This window comes from Chrysemys picta, chromosome 7, assembly GCF_011386835.1.
Source record: "Chrysemys picta bellii isolate R12L10 chromosome 7, ASM1138683v2, whole genome shotgun sequence".
Lineage (NCBI taxonomy): Eukaryota > Metazoa > Chordata > Testudines > Emydidae > Chrysemys > Chrysemys picta.
Window position 1 is genome coordinate 105,593,861 of NC_088797.1, and position 22,014 is coordinate 105,615,874.

Here is a 22,014-nt window from a genome sequence, read left to right on the forward strand (position 1 = left end):
TAAGCACAAACAGCTGATGAGTTCTGCAAAGGGTTAAATCGCTAAAGAAAACCTCAATGCTGCAGGAGGTGGGTTTGACAGGAATTCCGTGGTGATCCAGTCAATAGTGAAGCACAATGTTCAGTATGGTGTCAGGAGACATTGTGGACTGCTGAAACTGGAATTTTGGAGATGAAGAGCACTGTGTCAGTGTAACGGGCTGGCAGCCTTTACCTGAAAACCCCATCCTGCCAGCAGAGGATGACCCCGCTGGAAAATGTTGTGTGTTTTGCTGACACTCTGTTGCAGGAAGCTCGGTTTACTCCAGCCATTTATAAGGAGTGGAAGTGGCTCTCTTGAGAAAAAAGGAGTTGGGGTGTAGGCTGAGAAGTTTTTAAAGAGGAACACTGGGAGCAGCAATGTCTGGGAAATGGCTTGAGTTGCATTTTGGGTAATTTCATTTGGCATAAAATGAAAACTCAGGAAGGGGTTAAGTTTTGACCCACTACAAGTTGTGTGACCAAGGTATGGTGCAGGTTTGGGAAGCCACCTGCTTACAAGAAGTAATGTTTTAAGCTTTGGAAGATTTCTTGAGTTCTGGATAAGCACAAGAAAAATCCAACTAACTCAAATAAACATGAAAACAAAGCAAGAATGGGAACATATGGAAGAGAAAGAGGAAATATGATTTTTTAAAAAACCATGCTACCCCATCTAAGAAAGAACAGAAATTCGTATGCAGCAATTTTTGCCACACACAGTGGGCTCAATACGCTGTTAAAGACTGCATGTAACCCATGTGAGAAATCTTTTTCAGCAAAACCCTCATAAAAGCACAAAATAAATTAAAAATCCTCTTATCCTGTCTTTTCAAAGCAGAGATTTAGAAATGATCCCAAATAAAAGCCTCATACCTAGTCAACTCTAAACTTTGGGGAAAGTTGAAAACTGTATGTCAGTTTTGAAACTCAGGCCTGTCACTACTGAAAAATACACATCAAAAGCTGTGGATTACCATAAACCTATCTAACAGGAGTGTTGTGAGGCTTAATCAATGAATGTTTATTAAATGTTCTGAGATCCCTGAATGAAAGATCCTATGTTGTTCATTCCCTGTGTACCTTAGCTTGGCTAACAGTCCCCAGAATTGTACATCTGGGGAAGGCTAGGCATAAGCAGACTAAGCAATTGCTTAGGGTCCCGAGCAGCTCAAGAAGGCCCCCTATTTGCTTTTTATTATGTGTTGGGGGGGGGGAATATTCCTACTTAGGGCTCCCACCTCTTAGCCTGAGCAGAGCATTCCCAGTAATGACTCCAGATACCACAATATCAGTTGCATTAGACTAGATGGACAGACTGTGAAATTTGCTGCCCCATTGGTCCTGTGATTGTTCATCTTCAGGACACGCTGCAAAGACCGTTGATTCAACCAGGCTTTGTCTGAGGGAAAGGCATCAAGGCTGGCCTTGAGGGCTGGCCTTGAGGGCAGGCCCAGGGCGCCATGCTCAGGGGGCACCGTGCAGCAGCACAGAGGTGCACACTGCCAGCTGGCAGGTGAGCGCCACACACTTGTAGAGCTGATGCATGGGGGCGGGGGGGGGAGCAGATTTCTCCCCGCTTCCTCCCAGCAGAAGAATGGGGGGGGAATGGTGACACTTATTCCTCCCCCCAATGATCCTCACCACCCCCATAGGGGGCTCTGATGGGGGAGCGAAGAGCAACACCAAGCGCTCCATGCATCCAAGTCACTTTCCAAACCTGGGCTGTGCTGTGAGGCGAGCATCAGGAACTGTTGCTCCGCTACCCTCCCCTTACGCAGCCCAGGGGTGCCAAAATACAAGGGTGGCATTTTCCCTAAAGTTGGCCCTGCGAGGCATTGTGGAAGTTCAAGAAGCTCTTGATTTTCAACAGTCAGTACCTCAGTGGTATTTACTTCATTACAGATTTCAGTAACACACACACACACACCACCACCACACAGACTAAAGAGCAGAAAGCCATTCTACAGTGAATCATCTCTTCACCCATCACTCCTACACCTTGAGTGTCAATTGCAGTAGCAAGTCCATTATTCTTCACCTATGGAGACCAACACTGCAAAACAACCATTGTAAAAATAACAAACAATAAAATAATCTTATTCCATGAAGAGCTAAGGCAAGAAATATGGTCAGAATGTACTTTACTGAGCAGTAATTTTATGATAGATGTTAGTGTTGCTGAGAGCCAGATACCTAAGCCTTAGGGCAGAAGTATCTGCATAAAAGATGCTCCTGATAAATATAAATCAAATCTATATTTTTAAAACAAGGAGAGTTATTTACTCTCATTCAGTTAAAACTGACAGTGTGGTTGGTAAGTGCTCATCAAACACCAATATTGAGTGCAGAAGGGAGTAGAAGGTGGATTTTATAAGTGACAACACATTTGGTTCTTATTTAAATGCCTGAAAGGCAGCCAAATCATGCTAACCCTCATATTAGGACACCCCCCCCCCCAAATACTACACAGCTCTCCCCACAAACACACATCTACTATGTATTATCTTCACAAAAGCCAGACTGCTGCAAGAACAGGTAGCAGTATCGCACCACAAAGCTGCCTTCCATACATCACACCTATACCATTAAGCTAATGCCTGTGAAGTGCTTTTAAAGCACAGCACCCATGTAGGTGTTAGGTAAAATATTCACTATTTTACCTCAGTGCCAGCATCCATGCTCTAAAAACTTAAGGTGAAACCCTGGCTTAACTGAAGTCCAGGGGAGTTTTGCCATGGATGTAAGCAGAGCCAGGATTTCACCCAGAGGGTTTTAAACCTCCTTGGCTGGAGCAGGAACTTAAAAGGGAAAATGAAATGTATTCTGAAGGTACAATTGTTTGTCAGAGGATGGCCTTTTTTCAGCTCTGGCCTCAGAACTGCAGATGAGCAGTAATAACAATTTCCAATGGAAACAGCGGAGGCAGGGCGCTCACTGGAGCACTCTGGGCGCAGGAGAACACGGGCATTTCGGAGCCTGCCGAAAGCTGAAGCAGGGCAATAGTAACACCCCGGCCGATTCCCTTGTTTCGGACAGGTCAAGTTGGCATCAGAGTTTCTCAAGGTTACTGCCAGGTAAGCGTCTCACTTCAGCTCACTGCCAGCATGTGCCTCTCTCTCACCTGCACTAGTCTCATTGGCCCCCTCACGGCACTGTTTGCCAGGGAACATGCAGTCCCCCGCCGCACCCTGCGGGCAGCTGCACCGAGTAAGCGGGCAGGGCAGCGCCTCACCCCGCTCTAGCCCAGAGACCGTCTGCACAGAGCTGGTGCTGCAGCCACCCCCGCCCCCGGCCTGGGCTGCCCTGGGCGGCGGGTTCGGTCCCTGTGCCCCGCCCCGGCTCCTGCGCATGTGGCTCCGGCTGGAGAAATGCACCACCAGGACTGGCTCTGCCGAGGGTTGCAGCAGCAGCAGCCCCATGCCCAGCTGGACGGGTGCGCCTCGCCCGGCCCCACTGCCAGGTACCCAGCTCCTCTTACCTCAGAGGGACTCGCCCGGCTCGGCTCGGCCCCGCCACCGCCCGCAAGCAGAGGCAGCGGGCGCACGGCCGCCCCGGTCGGTGCAGCAGGCGGGGGACGCCCTGGCATTCACCCTGCCTGCCGGAGCAGCAAATCTCGGCCGCTCGCCGCCTCCGCCGTGCGCTCCGAAGCGGCGGCGTCAGCCGGGGCGCCGCCTGCTGCTCACCGAGGGATCGCAGCCCCGGCCGCCGGGGAATCCAGCCCTCGCGCTCCGGGAGAAGCTATGCTAGGGCCAGCACCCGCAGGGACTGGAGCGGGGAGGCGGAAGGGAACAGCAGGGTAGCCTTGCTAATAAGGTAGAAAGCCGCTGGGGGCAGGGATTGGAGTAGAGGGCAGCGCCGCTGACAGGGGAGAGGGGGAATGAAGAGCTGGCAGGTGAGAGGGACTTGGGGATGGGGACGAGCAGCTGGAAAGTGATTTACACAGTCAGAATGAAGGAAACAGAGGGCCGGATTTTAAAGCTGGCCTTCCTACTTGTGGGCAGAGTTTTGAACGGTTTGCACTAATGGTAGCATTTAAACACCTGGCTGCGCCCACAGTCCAAATAGCTACACCATTAAGCAGTTAGAATCAGGTTAAAAAAATTGTGTTCTAAGTCTTGCCTCCTAAACTACCCTTGATTTGCTGTACGGATATACCCTTAGACCTGTCTACATTGCCCAGCCAGGAAGGTTTAGGCCTGATCCTACAGTAAGTTACAGTAGGGTTGCCACTTCTGAGTTAAAAAAATAAAAACAGGCATTCAGAACTGGGGTTAGCCCATAAAACTGGACAACTGGCAGTGTGCAGGAGCCCCATTACACATTTCCCCAGGACAACTATCTCAAAAAAGGAACAATCCTGAAAAGACCTGGACAGGTGGCAACTCTTGCACATATGTACTCTCGCTTAAAATCAAACCTTGAAACATGGGCAGGTTTAGTTTATGACAAGGTGACAAGGGGTTTGGAGGGAAAGTTCTTCACTTGAGGGGAGAACACCGCACATTTCTCTGGCAAGTTGATATTTTTTTTCTGGCTTTGAAACTGATCAGGTGTGTTGGTTCTTAAAATAAGTCCTGGGCAGAGAAGGCAGGTGAGCTGACCAAAGATTCATTTATTATAACACATCTTCAAATGTAGGTGCCCAATTATGTTTCTAGCCACCTATAATTTTAGGCAGCTAGATAATTGAATCACTTAATTCACATAACACCAAAAGGGAAGTTATCTGCTCCCACTCTTGTGCTTGATTATATATCCTTTACAAGTACAGAATGTATCTTGGAACTACTGAGATATATATGCAATTAAACAAATCATGTGAGCAATACTTCTAACCCCAGTATTTTGCTCTTTGATACCCTCCGGCTGTACAGTTGATCTGGGGAAAAACAGCAGTAAGGCAGCCCTGAGAGGCTGAACACTGATATCATGATGATTTAAAGTGGCTACAGGGAAAAGATGGAAAAAGAGTGATGAGGGACAGTAAGCTACTGTCTGATACAGCCAAGTTCTTCATCTGCTGAACTGGTTCAGTTGTCCAAAAAAGATTAGGAATCAGTGGTATAGAGAATATGATGGAAACTTCCTGACAGACTTTTGAACTCTTGCAAGAGAAGTTCTAAAGAGCTTATATACCATGGGGGAGGAGAAAAAAGAAGAACTCTAGAGTCAGCAATCAGAAAACCTAGAGAGGACTACTAAATTAATTACTAAAGAATAGTAACATTCACAGTTTCTAGTCTGACATCCTACCAATGAAAGAAATCTTAGCTCTAGGGTATAGGACTGTGAAAGAAATTTAGTTCTCCAAATAAGCACTAATTTTCTTAATCATAAAATAAAGGCTGAAGAGATCAAACTAAAAGATTGGATTACTGATACCACATCTGACAATATAAACTGAGAAGACTCCTTTTTACACTATGTGAGAAGATGTTTATAAATGTATTGTACATGCATACATAAATGCATTCAAAACCAAATTAGCAAAATCTATCAATATGATATTGTCCAATAAACTCAGAAAACTGAAAGGATGAAATGCTGTAGTAAAAATAAGATAAGCACCAATAGATGATCATATGATTACCCCAGTTCAGCACCAACATGCAGCCGTTCTTTGTCCATCTCACAGTCCACTGGACATCTGTCTTTTCCTGTCTGTCCATCACAAATCAAATGGATTCTCAGAATGTTGCCAAAGTGCTGACCTATCTTCTTCCAATTTGCTTGAGGAACTACAAGACCACTGACAGATTTCTGGCAGGAGCTGATATCTACATTTCTTGTTTCTCACTGTGGAAATAATCTGAAAGGAGAAGTGGTGGAAACTTTCCCATGAATAATTGCAGCCTCTGCTTAATCTTTTTTATGAAAAATACTCTTGATTAGCTTTAAAATTATATAGAAACCTATAAGAAGTAATAAAACGCAATGTTAAAGCACAGGTAACTTTTTTGAAACAATTCAGCATGATAATTTATCCTTTCACATCTTAACAGCTAAAGCAAGATAGAATCCTATTTTTTAACTGCTACACTGCCTGTAAGAACAGAAGAAAGGAATGCGTGATTATAGCTTTGAGAAGAAAGGATTTTAAATAGGAGTGTCCATTGTCTCAATAGTGGACTTTAATGAGAATATTTATATAGCACCTTTCACTCAGAGAAAGCTCTCAAAGTACTTTACAAAGTTTACATACTTTTTCTGTTTTACTTAGAAATTAATATGTGTGATTTATGAGGTGGCACAAGTGTATGGGACACTTTACAGACATATTAGAAAGCAAGGTGTAAACCTTGTGACAAATTTACAAAATCAGACATAGCACAACAGACGACAAAAACCTCACATGATTTGTTTAATTGTACATGTATCTCAGTAGTTCCAAGATACCTTCTGTATTTTTAAAGAGTATATAGTCAAACACAAAAGAGTGGGAGCAGATAACACCAACATGGAAGTAATGTGAAATAAGTGATTCAACTATATAGCTGGATGACAAATGGGTGCCTAAAATTACAGGTGACTAGAAACATAATTAGGCACCTACATATGAAGATGTGTTGAGTCATGTAATAAATGAATCTTTGGTCAGCTCATCTGCCCTCTCTCTCCAGGGCTTATTCTAACACCCCAAATCCCCTGAACAGCTTCAAAGCCATAACAAAATTAACTTGCCAGAGAAATGTGTGTCCTTCTCCCCTCAAGTGAAGAACTCTCCCTCCCTACCTCTTATCACCTTGTCATAAACTAAACCGGACAATGTTTCAGGGCTAGCAAGATTCAATCCCTGGGCCAGTGCTAGCTTTCCTATACCTAAAAATACTGTAATTTTAATTTTTAAATGATATTTTGGGGTAGAGAAAAGATACCTTAGGGCATTTTTAGAGGTTTTTGTGGCTTTCTTTAAGATCTGTATAGTTGCATGCTGGTAACCAAGGTTTTCAAAGCTAAGGGATATGAAAAATGTCCCAATATATTTTAAAAGTCAAAGGCATTCCCAAAATAGTGTTTCTAGTTATCTTATGTGGCATATACAGAATGCATGATGGTGTGGTTGTGCTGTAAAGGTTTAATAGCATTCTTATGGGATCACTTACATAAATCATTTGATACCATGCCAATAAAATCTTTGTAATCACACTAACAACATATATATACACTACACCATGTATTCTCTAAATCCAAAACCTATATAAACATACGCACATATATGTACACATGCTGTAAACAACCCAATTCTCTTCCTTCAGATCCCTCCTTAAACAGTCGCTTCACCTGCCTCTGAAACACAGCAATTTCAGAGCAATTCCTGCTAAACTTTGCAGGTATTACAGAATCGTTAACAATGGCTGATGATTAGGATCTCTGCTTTAGGTCTCAATCTGCTTAGCTTGTGCCATGACTAGAACTAAAGCTATGATTTTGGCATGGAAATTTTTAGTAAATTTCATGGCAGAAGTGCAGGTAAAAACAATAAGTCATAGAAAGTTCACCAAATAATGTAGTTTTTGCTACATCAGTATACACAAGAGTATAGTAAGGGTGCTGAAAGACGAGGCAGGCAGGGAGAGGGGCCTGAAGAGCAAGCCCACCCTGCAGTCACCCTTAGCTGCAGGGTCACAGCAGTGTGCCAGGTCATAATGCGAGGTGTGGGCCTAATCAAATGTGTTTTATATAGCCATTTCCAAGATTTCTCAGAGTTTATTCAAATTCACAATTTCTGTGATCACCATAATCTCCATGACAAAATCATAGTCCTTACTAGAACATATCTTGAGATCAAATATTGTTGCAATACAACTTGGGAGAATATCAGTTCCCATCACAGGCTCTTTGAAGGAGTTAACAGCAATATGTCTTCTGACTACCAGTGGGCCAGGTCATTCTGTTATTCTTTTTTAAACATCTACCCATTTCAAAGTTTCATTAATAATGAACATAATGTGATTCCCTTTTAGAAGTATGGTGATAAGTTGGACATTCAATTCCTTGTGACATACATATGATAGATGTGCTGCTTCTTGTCCCCATATTTTGAGTTCTCAGAACTGTTCAAAGGTAGAAAGCATGAGACTTTTAGACCATGGAGCTAGTTTCATATCCTGTCTTATTCTGATAGATTTCACATGAGAACTAATAGCAGAAAATTTGGTTTCTCACCATGTAACTAATAAATCTTTTGAAGCACTCATTAATTTCACTGCTGCCTCCTGTGTCACCTGGTTATTGGAGTAAACAAGCATCAATTTTCCTTTTTATCACAGTAGATAGCTTTCCCCCTTTCCTCCCTTGAATTGCCTAGTGGTGCAAATAATGGGGCAAACTCATTCCTGATATAACTCCATTAGATTCAATGGACCAGAAATGAATTTAGCTCCGATAACTCCCTGCTCCAGAGGTGAATCATCTAGCTACTGCCAGTGACTTTATTGTGCTCACCACTTTTAAGTATATGTTTCAGTATATTCCAATAATTACAATGGCCGGTAATAGAAGAAATGTAACGTATTAAAATAATCCACAGGTGTCAGCTCTCATTTGTAAGACAGGCACTAAAAAGAGTGGATTAAGAAGCATATACATTGGAGTTTATATTTTGCACTATATCAATTTCATCCTCAAGCATTCTCTTGTAGCTTCAAAAATTTGAAAGTTTTTTTTAAATGTACTCCTTCTAAAGAAATTATCCTCAGTCTGTGGCTCCTTGAGATGCTGCATATAGCTCTCATGGAGTTCACATCTCATGCACACGTCTGGTCTCAGGCAGACCAAGTGAAGATCACAAGGATGCGCCCCATGTCTCACACATAGGAGACAATACAGGCAGCCTTGAGCAAACAGGCCAAAGCTGCTCGGAGCCTTTCAAGTCCCCTCACACAGAAATAAGAAAGAAAAAAAAAAGAGATGAGAAACCTTGTTTTCCTCTCAGCAGTCAGGATGGGATTGGAAAATGGTATAAAATGGTGTTGTAGTGCAGTGTGTTGGCTTGAGGTTGCACTGTGATGATTGATTGGCATCAATATGATGAATTGCCTCGCCATGATGCAAGGTCACAAAGCAAATATTTTAATGGTAGGTCAGGATTACGGTTGTCAACTTTCTAATCACACAAAACCGTACACCCCCACCCCACCCCTTCTCCGAGGCCCTGCCCCTACTCGTTTGAATCCCCCCTCTCTCATTACTCTCTCTCCCCCACCCTCACTCACTTTCACCAGGCTAGGTCAAGGGGTTGGGTTGTGGGAGGGGGGTGAGGGCTCCAGTGAGGGGCCGGGTACTCAGGTCTGGGGCAGGGTGTTAGGGGAGTGCGGGGTGCAGCTCCGTGAGGGAGTTTGGGTGCGGGAGGGGACTCCGGACTGGGGCAAGGGTTGAGGTGCAGGAGGGGGTTCGGAGTGTGGGGTCCCGGCGGCGCTTACCCCCAGCTCCCAGGAAGCAGCTGCCAGGTCCCTGCAGTGCAGCCCCTAAGTGCATGGGCGGCCACGGATGCTCCACACACGCTGCCCTCGTGCCTGCAGGCGCTGCCCCTGTAGCTCCCATTCATCGCAGTTCCTAGCCAATGGGAGCAGTGGAGCCGGCGCTTGGGGCAGGAGCAGCCCACTCATGAGCCTAGGGGCCGCAAGGCCGCTGTACCGCTTACTGGAGCCACCAGGGTCCCTTTTCAACCCGGCGTTCCGGTCAAAAACCAGATGCCTGGCAACCCTAGTCAGGACGTCACTTCACCACATTGTGGCTGTGTGTGACTCCAATCATTGACAAAGTGGCTCTACTGCCCTTTAAGGTCAAGGGTCAATATACTAGACCTCTTCAGAATCCTTAGAGGGGAGATCAGTGTTGGAAAGCTAACCGAAAGAGGTAGGTAATAATGAGAAAGAGGTCTCTTCAGACATGGGGAAAAGGATGCTGTTCAAAATTCAAATAGTAAACAGGTAATAAAGGGAATTCAGAAGATTTCACAAGTGACTGTCAAATCTGGGGCAGTGAGGGTCAAATCTGAATTCCTTGCCCCTAAGTATAGGAACCTATTAAGACTCATCTGAAGTATTATACAGGTGTTCAGATTGTACAGCTCTTTGCTTGTTATCTGGTAGTTTGCATTCTACAATGTAAGATTCTGGAAGTACAACTCCTAATATCTCTGGATAACATCCTAATAGGACATTATCATAGAATCATAGAAGATTATGTTTGGAAGAGACCTCAGAAGGTCATCTAGTCCAATCCCCTACTCAAAGCAGGACTAACACTAACTAAATCATCCCAGCCAAGGCTTTGTCAAGCCAGGCCTTAAAAACCTGTAAGGATGGAGATTCCACTACATAAGAACAGCCATGGGTCAGACCAAAGGTCCATCCAGCGTAGTATCCTGTCTACCGATAGTGGCCAATGCCAGGTGCCCCAGAGGGAGTGAACCTAACAGGTAATGATCAAGTGATCTCTCTCCTGCCATCCATCTCCACCCTCTGACAAACAGAGGCTAGGGACACCATTCCTTACCCATCCTGGCTAATAGCCATTAATGGACTTAACCTCCATGAATTTGTCTAGTTCTCTTTTAAACTCTGTTATAGTCCTAGCCTTCACAACCTCCTCAGGCAAAGAGTTCCACAGGTTGACTCTGCGCTGTGTGAAGAAGAACTTCTTTTTATTTGTTTAAACCTGCTGCCCATTAATTTCATTTGGTGGCCCCTAGTTCTTATATTATGGGAACAAGTAAATACCTTCCTAGGTAACCCATTTCAGTGCTTCACCACCCTCCTAGTGAAACAGTGTTTCCTAATATCCAACCTAGACCTCCCTCACTGCAACTTGAGACTACTGCTTCTTGTTCTGTCATCTGCCACCACTGAGAACAGTCTAGCTCCATCCTCTTTGGAACCCCCCTTCAGGTAACTGAAGGCTGCTATCAAATCCCCCCTCACTCTTCTGCAGACTAAATAACCCCAGTTCCCACAGCCTCTCCTCGTGTGCCCCATGTGCCCCAGCCCCGTAATCATTTTCGTTGCCCTCCGCTGGACTCTCTCCAATTTGTCCACATCTGTTCTGTAGTGGAGGGACCAAAACTGGATGCAGTACTCCAGGGGTGGCCTCAACAATGCCGAATAGAGGGGAATAATCACTTCCCTTGATCTGCTGGCAATTCTGCTATTAATAAAGCCCAATATGCCATTGGCCTTCTTGGCAACAAGGGCACACTGCTGACTCATATCCAGCTTCTCGTCCACTGAAATCCCCAGGTCCTTTTCTGCACAACTGCTGTTTAGCCAGCCTGTAGCGGTGCATAGGATTCTTCCTTCCTAAGTGCAGAACTCTTATGCACTCAACCTCTCGACCTGAAGACTCTCTTGTCATCTTCCTCTGTAATCTAGAATTTAGTAGTGTTATTAACACCTTAGGAGTCCCTAAAGGTCAAGCCATTTTATTTCAATCAATATGTACTAACACACACAGAACTCTTATAGGATAATAGCTTTATTGCAAGGTATATTTTGGATGAGGGCAGAGAATTCCTAATCATTTTCCAGTTTATTTTCCTCTGTCCCTGTCCCCACCAACTTACTTTTCTTTGCAAATCTAATAAGCTCATAAAGCCTGTGATGCTGAGTGAGCACATGCAGAAAACACAACAATTCACCTCTCAAGGGACAGCAGGGACATGAGAACCAATGTCCTCTAGCTGTTAAAACCAAAACACAGAGTCCTGAGTACCAGATCTCATTCTTCCACTGAAAATCTGCTACCACATTCAGAAAGTTGAAGCCAATTTGAAACTAGATCAGTCACTGAAATAGAGACACAGAAAGGAAGAAGTGATGCAGTTTGAACACCAAACAGAACCTTCAAATATTTGTTTTTTAAAAGCATCAGGAAAAATGAAAAAAGAGGTAGGAGAAGGGAAGCATTGTATGAAATACAAACCAGCATTTTGAGTGAATATTTTTTTGTGAAGAAGGGAAACCAATGTCTGAGCTAAACAATTGATAGAAATATGGAAACGCACGCTAGGTTTTGACTGAAAAGATTCAAGGATGTTCTCTTGAAAGAAATTCATATAATATTTAAAATTATTTTTCCAATACCTGTTTGTTCTGTAAGAAAGTTCAAAGCAATAGGAGGATAAAAATACCATAAATCCATTGCATATCAGCATAGGTATGAAGCTAATTGCATTATCACTGTCACCATATACAACCAGAGGAATTTCATTGTGCTCATTTCAAATCCCTCTCATAACGCCATTCTAAAAATACAAACCCTCTGAATAAATTACACTGGTCTACAATTTTTGAGAAGTCGTCTGCTTCAGAGATAAAATGTGCTATTTATTATGTATTTTGATGTGCTGAATTCAAATATGACAATTAAAACAACTGATTGGCTACTGTTTCTAAGATATTTAAGTTTTTACATTTTATGTCTATGTATATTGTGTAGATAGTAGAGTTTTAATCATAAATTGTAAACCTAGGTCTTTTCATGTGTTTATGGTTGCTTTACATGATATTTCACCTGTCCTGTTTATGTAACACTTTAAAAATCAGCAAAAGGGTTATATAAATAAAATTTATTATGAAACAAAAGGCAAAAAACTATTATGTACACAGTTTAGTCCTATTCAGTGTCTACTCGGTGCTTCTTGGCTTGTCTCTTGTATTCATTAAATGGAGCATCTCTTGTCACTGTCCAGCAATAGTCTGCAAGCATTGATGGGCTCCATTTGCCCTGATAGTGTTTCTTCATTGTTGCAATGTCCTGGTGAAATCGCTCGCCATGCTCGTCGCTCACTGCTCCGCAGTTCGGTGGAAAAAAATCTAGATGAGAGTGCAAAAAATGTATCTTTAGTGACATGTTGCAACCAAGGCTTTTGTATGCCTTGAGGAGGTTTTCCACCAATAACCTGTAGTTGTCTGCCTTGTTTCCGAGAAAATTTATTGCCACTAACTGGAAGGCTTTCCATGCCGTCTTTTCCTTGCCACGCAGTGCATGGTCAAATGCATCATCTCGAAGAAGTTCATGAGTCTGAGGACCAACAAAGACACCTTCCTTTATCTTAGCTTCACTTAACCTTGGAAATTTTCCATGGAGGTACTTGAAAGCTGCTTGTGTTTTGTCAATGGCCTTGACAAAGTTCTTCATCAGACCCAGCTTGATGTGTAAGGGTGGTAACAAAATCTTCCTTGATTCAACAAGTGGTGGATGCTGAACACTTTTCCTCCCAGGCTCCAATGACTGTCGGAGTGGCCAGTCTTTCTTGATGTAGTGGGAATCTCTTGCACGACTATTCCATTCGCAGAGAAAACAGCAGTAATTTGTGTATCCAGTCTGCAGACCAAGCGAGAGAGCAACAACCTTCAAATCGCCACAAAGCTGCCACTGATGTTGGTCATAGTTTATGCACCTCAAAAGTTGTTTCATGTTGTCATAAGTTTCCTTCATATGGACTGCATGACCAACTGGAATTGATGGCAAAACATTCCATTATGCAGTAAAACAGCTTTAAGACTCGTCTTCAATGAATCAATGAACAATCTCCACTCATCTGGATCGTGAACGATGTTGAGGGCTGCCATCACACCATCGATGTTGTTGCAGGCTACAAGATCACCTTCCATGAAGAAGAATGGGACAAGATCCTTTTGACGGTCACGGAACATGGAAACCCTAACATCACCTGCCAGGAGATTCCACTGCTGTAGTCTGGAGCCCAACAGCTCTGCCTTACTCTTGGGTAGTTCCAAATCCCTGACAAGGTCATTCAGTTCACCTTGTATTATGAGGTGTGGTTCAGAGGAGGAGGATGGAGAAAATGTGGGTCCTGTGACATTGATGGTTCAGGACCAGAAGTTTCATCCTCTTCCTCGTCTGACTCAAGTGAGAATGAGAATGATTCTGGTGCATCTGGAACCGGCAGCCCTTCTCCGTGGGGTACTGGGCGTATAGCTGATGGAATGTTTGGATAATGCACAGTCCTCTTTTTCTTCTTTGACACACCTTTCCCAACTGGAGGCACCATGCAGAAGTAACAATTGCTGGTATGATCTGTTGGCTCTCTCCAAATCATTGGCACTGCAAAAGGCACAGATTTCCTTTTCCTGTTCAACCACTGGCCAAGATTTGTTGCACAAGTGTTGCAGCATATGTGTGGGGCCCACCTCTTGTCCTTATCTCCAATTTTGCAGCCAAAATAAAGATGATAGGCTTTCTTAACCATAGTGGTTATACTGCGCTTTTGTGATGCAAAAGTCACTTCACCACAAACATAGCAGAAGTTATCTGCACTGTTCACACAAGTACGAGGCATCTCTGCTCACTTGGGCTAAACAGAAATGTGTCCCTTTGCAAAATCAAACACTGACAAATAAGAGAGCACGACACTGTATGATTTTTAGAGCTGATATAGGGCAATTTGTTCAGCAGAGTGATGTAAGCTTCATTATGATTGCATCATCCATGACTTCTAGGAATAACATGATGCAATTCATATCATGTATGACGCAATACCAGCTTCAGATTGCATCATTCATTGTTTTGCCTAAAAAGCAAGTACTGTCCAAACCCAGTCATAGATTTATTCATAGATCCAGTCAATGATGTATTTTAGTCATTTCTGGTTTAAATAGAGATCCCTTCCCTTTATAACTCACTTATCCTCCGCCATTCCCAAGTCAAGGGTCATATATACTGACCCAATAGCATATCTTGAAAACTAGAGCCAATCAACAATTTTAAGCATCATTTTCGTTCTCGGTGATCCAGAATTAGTAAAGTTTGACTACATTTATTTCAGAAGCATTTTGGCTGTAGAGCAGTGTTAGTTCAGTAAATTTGAAGGTTTTACTGAGCTTAAAATTCTAATGTAATCTCCCAAATTGCTACAGAATTTACCAGCTTTTATTTATCAGATCCCCCCCCCCGTTCTTAATATTTCTACCTTAGCCACAGACAGTCACTTCCTATAAGCGTATGTGGTATAGTTTAGAATGAGTATGGTGCAATGTCAGTAACCCTGATCCTTCAAGATTACAATTACACCCAGCAAGGTGCTGAGCCAAGTGAGCTCCTACAGAAGTCAATGGGAGTTCAGGGTTCTAAGCAATGTCACAGCCTGAATGATTAAATCATACGTATCCACCCAATATAGACAAGACTTTCAGGAAGTCTTGCATTTGAAAATGAAAGAGCACAGAGGCCTTGAACCTGATGTATAATATGTTAAGAATAGCAAATAAAGAAAACAGCAATATTCAGCTAAACAACCTACCAACCAGAATGCTGAATCCTGTCAAACCAGTATCAATAGCGAAATGTTTTGAAATTGTTTTTAACTATAATTGGCATTTTTGAAACTGTTAGTGTCACAGTTAGTCAACACTAAAAACCCTTCTTCTTCCAATTGTTAAAACAATATTACCACAGGCAGGAATTGTTGTACAGTCAGATGGCCTTGGGTTTATCCTCTCTTGGGTGTGCATGTTCATAAACACAGATGATGTCATTTGTCTGGAAGACAGCCTTTACCAGTGTCATGATGCCTTGTGTGATATGGAGTGGAGTGGTAAATAAGTCCTCTATACTCTGGGTGCGACACACAGTGTTTTTTATAAGGAGGAGAGGAAAATAAAACAGTAAATAGAGCAACAAATATACACAAAATATTCTCAAACATAAAATGGCTTTTGGATAAGCTAAAGAAAGCAGCCTAGAGTGTTCCTAACCCTTTCAGCATTAGTCCCATCTATAAGATGAACTGTCCTTTGGTTTGGATAATTACCCAAAACAAAACAAACTCCAAGGGTGAAATCCTGATTCTATTGAAGTAAATTGTATTTTTGCTATTGACTTCATTGGGACCAGGATTTCAGCCCTAACGCAGACAGTAACCACAAACATTAGGTTTTAAACAAGAGAAAGGGAACAAGAAAAGAAAGAACTGCTTCAGGGTGGCTACTCCTGGAACGTATGCTGCACCACTTTAGTCTTGTTATTACTCAAAATTAAAAAGGAAAGTAGCAGGAGCATAGGGAAGAGTAAGGGTAGAACACCTTTATTCCTCGGAGTGCTTTGGGGCATGAGGTATTTCAGGTTTTCCTGTGACAACCAGTAATAGGCTCAGAAATTTTATTTGCAAGTAAAAATGTTGTTTCATATGTTCCCTATTTTACAGTAGATGTGGTTGTGCCCCAATTTGTGAATGAAAACTAATGTATTTAGTATCACATATTAGAAAACTAATGTATTTAAGACCTTCTCCCCCCTTCCCCACATCCATAGTGGAAAAGTCTTACAGGACTTAACGGAGGAAACAATAGGGTTCTTTAGTTGAAATTCTATTGATATTAATTTTAAAATGTGTAGAATTTAATAGAGCTTTATATCTCTGCTGTAGAATTCTATAGATTGTCTTAAAATTTAATAAAAAGGTTGTTGTTATTCTTTATTAAATTCTGTAGGACTTTTCCATAGGGACCTTTTTAACTCCAGATCAGGATAGTTGGGTTGCTCTATAACCTACATCAAAATAAAATAGAGAAAAAAGGATCTCCTTGTTAATATTTATTATTACGACTCTGGGTCTATCAGGGTGTCAGAAAGCCTTTTGGATATGGACATAGGCAAACTATATTTCAAGATTAGTTATCAGTCTTACCTGCTTTTCCTGTACCAGCTCAGAATGTTTTATGGGTTGAGTACGAATCTTCAAGAAAGCACTAATTTAAGATTTCTATGATCTCTTCATGAGCTAGTATTTTTTAAGCTCTAGAAGATATCTGAGGAAATCTGATTTGAAAGACTAACTCTTGATTTGGTCTCATTTCACTTGGCAAAGCACAGCCAATAAGAAATCATTTGATGAAGAGACATTGTAGTGGCAGATTCCTACTGTCCTTTGTTAGACTAGTATGGTTGTAACTATGGCAACATCTTTTCTCCAGACCAAAGTTCAATTATTTTACAACTTTATTACCACTGCTGTTAGTTCAAAGTTTACTGGCATAATTTTCTACCAGTACAAAACTAGGTCTGCAGTCTCTAACAGCAGGGAACAGTCTCTTTCAGCTTGGAGCTCTCATTAACAAGGCTAAGGAAACAAGAAAAGTATAACCTGCACTACAAGAAAACACATCTCTCTGATAAAATGCCATCCAGAAAAAAAAAACAAATGTTTGCATCTGCCTGTTTTACTAGTATTTGGTCTTTTGTGATAGTCTGCCTTGTTCTTGCAAACAAAAACTGGGTCTCGAGTAATGTTAACTTTACTGAAGGAAATTCAAGTGCTATTATAACCGTCACATATGGGGTTTTTGAAGGTGTGTGTTCAAAGAAGGTGATTGATGGACTTGAAACGCCAGCAAAAAATTTCCAAGGTAACTACTATAGTGAATATAAATTGATACTATTATGTTGTCTTACCTTGATACATTTCATTTTAGCAGAGCAGTTCATGTCTTTTATTTGTTTATACATATAATATTTTTATTGAAGACAAGAGTATTTACATACTTACATTATGGGATTTAGGAGAGTTGTAAAAATAAGAGAACAAAAATAGTACAGCATATAATAGCAGCAACACATTGCAGACAGAAAGCCTTTCACATTAGCCAGGATCTTGTTACTTCATAGCTTTGTCTGTGGGAAGTATCAAGGTAAAAGGGAAACAGTTGTATTAAAAACAACAAGTCTAAGTTTCAGTCAAAAGCTTTCAATCAATAGCAGAAAAGTAGTTACTGCTCATTTTATTATTGTTTTTATTACAAATTATTTCAAACCTAAAAGATAATACAGTTGCTGCTGATTAGGAATGACATATTGTCTTTGTATTTATTGTGGTTTATATAATGATTACCTATTCTAGCCTCTAGGTTTTTTCTTTTTTTTTTCTCCAGATTATTAAGGTGAAATTCATGGTTTGCTATTTCGAAAAATGTATATAGAAAGTTTGTTACCTGCTCAACTCCCATTCACAAGATCACACCCTGTGTGATTACTGACAGGGGAAAATCTAGAGCACTGGATAGATACATACTAAATAGGTCTTGATAAATGAATACAAAAACTAAAAAAAGAAAAATGCCTGGAATAGACAATTATGTTTTACATATTGTTTTTTCATAAAACATGAAATACATACAGTGCTCTGACCAAAATGCTAGGTTTAAAATAGTAATTTTATTCTAAAACATGATTGTCACAAGTTTTATGTTAAATTGTTTAAATATTTTACAGCCTATCAATGCCAATACAAATATTTTGGCAAAATTTGTATAAACTGATTGTCATTTTAGTTAGGTATTGTGGGGGGAAATATTATTAATAGATAATATTCACTTGTAACCTTTTCTTTTAAGGCTCCTTCCTTTTAACATGTAAATAATGGAGTCAGTCAGTTCAACATATAAACTAGTATTTTTAAAATGTTTACATGTTACTGTAGCTATCTAATACTAGCAATTCCTTTTTGACTAACATCACACTATGGAATGTACCTGGCAATATGAGCTTGACATAGACCTTTTATAGTGATGTTTCTCCATGAGACTACCAAAGGGTGCCTTTAAACATTCCACTTTGATAAACTATGACATGAGATTTCCAAAACAACTCAGGGAATTAGAATAAGTTGTGTTTTTCCACCCAGACCCATCTTAGACTTTACCACCTCTAAAAATGTCCAATAGATGGGTCACAACTGAACTCTACACTTATATACAAGTCTGATTTTTCTGTATCTTCAGTTCTTCATATTTATTCTCACTAGTAAATGTACCATAGGACAGAAGGAGGACAGGGAAAAAACAGAAGAGAAAGCAGAAAAAGTGAGAGGTACCAAAAAAATCTAAAAAGGAGAGAGAAAATACAGATAGGCTTGGCAGAATTCAATTTTTATATTGTTATAATTTTGTTGGATAATTTGGATGTTTATTTTTAAGAATATTTTCAATTTTGTCCATTATGTTTTCACAGTTGTGGAAAATTATTGGGGGGTGTCAGACAATTATTTAATTACAGTAGATGTTAAAATTAAAAAAGTTAAAGCTTTATACTGTTTGAACACATATTGTCGACATCACATGTCCAAATATACAAAGTAAATACCCTTAAATCAACCTCTAGCAAGTTCCTAACCAGTATTTTTCTTACTTTGCCTATATATATAGTTATCATCGGTGGAAATATTTTTTCATCGGTTTGTGTATGTTTGGTTAAATTGATGATTACTAAATTTACTGATAAAAATCTCATCCTTCCAAGCCTAGATATAGACAAGAAGAGGGGAAAATGAGGAAAGAGAGAGGGAAAAACAATGAAGGATGAAGTTTTACCTAGGGGAGCCTTGAAGAAAGATGCTATAAATATAAAACAAGCAAATATTAGAAAAAATATATTAGAAAAAGCAAAGTGTACATAGTAAAATGGTGCAGCATAAATAAGAGTCATAAATAAGATCTCAGTTATAAATAAGATCTCAGTTAGGCACCAATTCTGCTTAGGCTTACACACTTAATTTTATGCACTGTGAGTAGTTCTATTGACATCAGTGGAAGCACTCTGCACAAAAGGTAGGCACCTATGTAAATGTTTGCAAGGATCAGGGCCTTACATTGGATTTTACACCAGTGTTACTCCATTGACTTCAAATGAGCTATTCTGATGTACTCCTTTGAACGAGAGAAGAGAAGCAGGCCACAAAACCTATTAACAAAGTCGGGGAAGAATGGTTTAAAATAATTAGCAGACAAGATATATTTTTTATAGATTATTTTATATATCATACTTTTGACAAAGACCATGATGCCACAAACAAATCAACAGAACAAAACTGACCCAGACAGGACCCCATCCTAGGTCTAGGAAATAATGATCAGGATAATTTATTTTTACACACCTAACATATTATTTTCTGAGTTTAGTAAGGAGACTCTACCCATACCCAATGACAACACATTACCAAGATCACGACAGTATGTAACATTGACAAGAGACTTTCTATATGGTGTAACTGCACTGAAGTCACCTTTGGCTGAGTATGATAACAGCATATTATCAAAATTATGAGGATGGCAAAGTTATTTCAATGCAAGTTATAAGGACCACATTACAATGAAAAAAAAAAACAGTTGAGAACGTTAGTAGTAGAGTATCTTAAAAAATTTTTAAATGAAAATAGTGACACAGTTTGGAATCAGTCGATTAAAACAATTTCAATTAGAACAAAGGTTTTGGGGACAGATCAGCCCTATATTTATCTAGTTAAAATATTATTTTATTTTCAAATTTTGTATATAAAAGAGTGGTTTACATTTGACTGTATCCCTCTCACACCGACTGACATAGATCCTCATCCTAGCCCCATGCAGACGGACCTTCATTGACTTCAGTGGACTCCATGTGAGCACAGCTGTCTACCCATACAGAGCTCATTGCAGAATCAGGGCCTTAGATTGGAAGCAGTCTTTGTGTTTTTACAGCAGCTAGCACAATGGAGCCTCAGTTCTGATGATGGCCTCTGGGTGCTATTATAAAATGAAAATCGGTCACAGAATTCTTGTATTCGTAGGGCAAGTAGGATTTAACCCTTCACGTTAGAGAGAGAGAGAGATTTGCGACCCTGTTTTGTTCTTCTCTAATTAAAGTACAAGTGAGATTTAAAATATGACATTACTAAATGATTAGCTTACCACAATAGTTATTCATATTTATTGAAAAATAAGAATGCCTGAGATATTTAAATTTGAAAAGACCCAGAGTTTATTCTGGCCATGAAAGCTACTTTAAGCAACATTTTTATTATATAAATAAAGACATGTTTAAAGACTAGACTAGTCTAAATATAATTTTCTTTCAGTTAAAAAGTCCCTCAAATAAATTCCTCTAGGAATAAAATCAGTGTAGAGCACACTTGTTGTAAAGTAATTCTTGGGGTCTGTATTGTATATTATTATTTATTTGTTAAAGTTTATTGTATATGACTCTACAAATTTTCAAACACATACACTTCTGTGAAAGATTATTTTCTTTATTTTTTAACTTCATCTGTTAAAATGGTTCGCAAAAAAGTTAGGCCACAAAAGTCAGAACATTCCAATACAGTACAGTGTCCTCCATCCAAGGGTCTTGAGGAATAGTCATACCTTTAGGTTAATGGGATAGCGGATGATGAAGAGAGCTCTTTTGCCATTTTAGCAAAGGCTTCATTCCATGCCCCCCCTCCCCATCAGTGAAAAGGAACAGGTTTTTAAAAGGCTACATTTATGTGAGAAAATAGAATTGACCGTACAAGTAATGCACCTTTAATTGAAGAAAAAAAAAAAGGAACCTCAAGAGCAGGGATATCTTTTATTGAACCAACTTCAAATTTGGTGGAGGGGATGAATTTTTGAGCTTGACAAAGCTCTTCTTCAGGTCTGGGGAAGATAATCAGAGTGTCTGAGCTAAATACAAGTTGGGACAGATTGTTAAGCATAAGGGTCTCCACATGCTATAGGAGACCACTTAAAATGAAGCGAGCAATTAAGGCTTAGTAGGCAGTCAGGGGTGTTACAAATTGTAATAAGCCATAAAACCATTGTCTGTATTAAGTCCATGGTTTTTAGCATCTAGCAGAGTTATGAATTTCAGTTCCCAGGCTCATTTCTTGAAGGTGTTGTGCAGGTTTCCTTTGAGAATGAGAACTGAGAGGTTACGTATGGAGTGATCAGTTTGTGTAAATTGTTCACGCATGGGTGATTTTTTTGGTCTTATTTTATTGTTAGTTCATTTGAGAGTATAACAATTGTCTGGTTTCACCCACACCACATAGTTGTCGGTGCATTTGGTGCGCTGGATAAGGTACACCACGTCTGATAGGCATGTGTAGAACCCATGGATTTTGAAAGGTGTGTTGCAGGAGGAGAGAGAAGAATACTGATGATTGTAGCAGTGGAGATATGTCTGCAAGTTTTGCATGTGTTGTTCTGGCAAGATCTGGTGCCACTTTGAGGTCTATGGA

At 40.6% G+C, this 22,014-nt stretch overlaps 2 protein-coding genes across 5 annotated transcripts in view; one reads left to right on the forward strand and one right to left on the reverse strand.

The window, feature by feature from the left end:
* PTPRE (protein tyrosine phosphatase receptor type E) overlaps nt 1–3,855 on the reverse strand; it is a 243,335-nt gene extending 239,480 nt beyond the window's left edge. Inside the window, exon 1 of one of the 3 annotated variants that reach the window (XM_042856720.2) lies at nt 3,499–3,855. In XM_042856720.2, the coding sequence (XP_042712654.2) occupies nt 3,499–3,606 (108 nt within the window). In that variant the 5' untranslated portion in view covers nt 3,607–3,855. The remainder of the gene's footprint in view (nt 1–3,498) is intronic. The other 2 variants (XM_008169760.4, XM_042856719.2) reach the window with 2 other exon arrangements.
* CLRN3 (clarin 3) overlaps nt 3,299–22,014 on the forward strand; it is a 35,497-nt gene continuing 16,781 nt past the window's right edge. The window contains exon 1 of one of the 2 annotated variants that reach the window (XM_065552232.1): nt 3,299–3,480. In XM_065552232.1, coding sequence (XP_065408304.1) covers nt 3,369–3,480 — 112 coding nt within the window. In that variant the 5' untranslated portion in view covers nt 3,299–3,368. Of the gene's footprint in view, nt 3,481–16,987; nt 17,390–22,014 lie in introns of those variants that run through there. The other variant, XM_024106515.3, reaches the window with a different exon arrangement.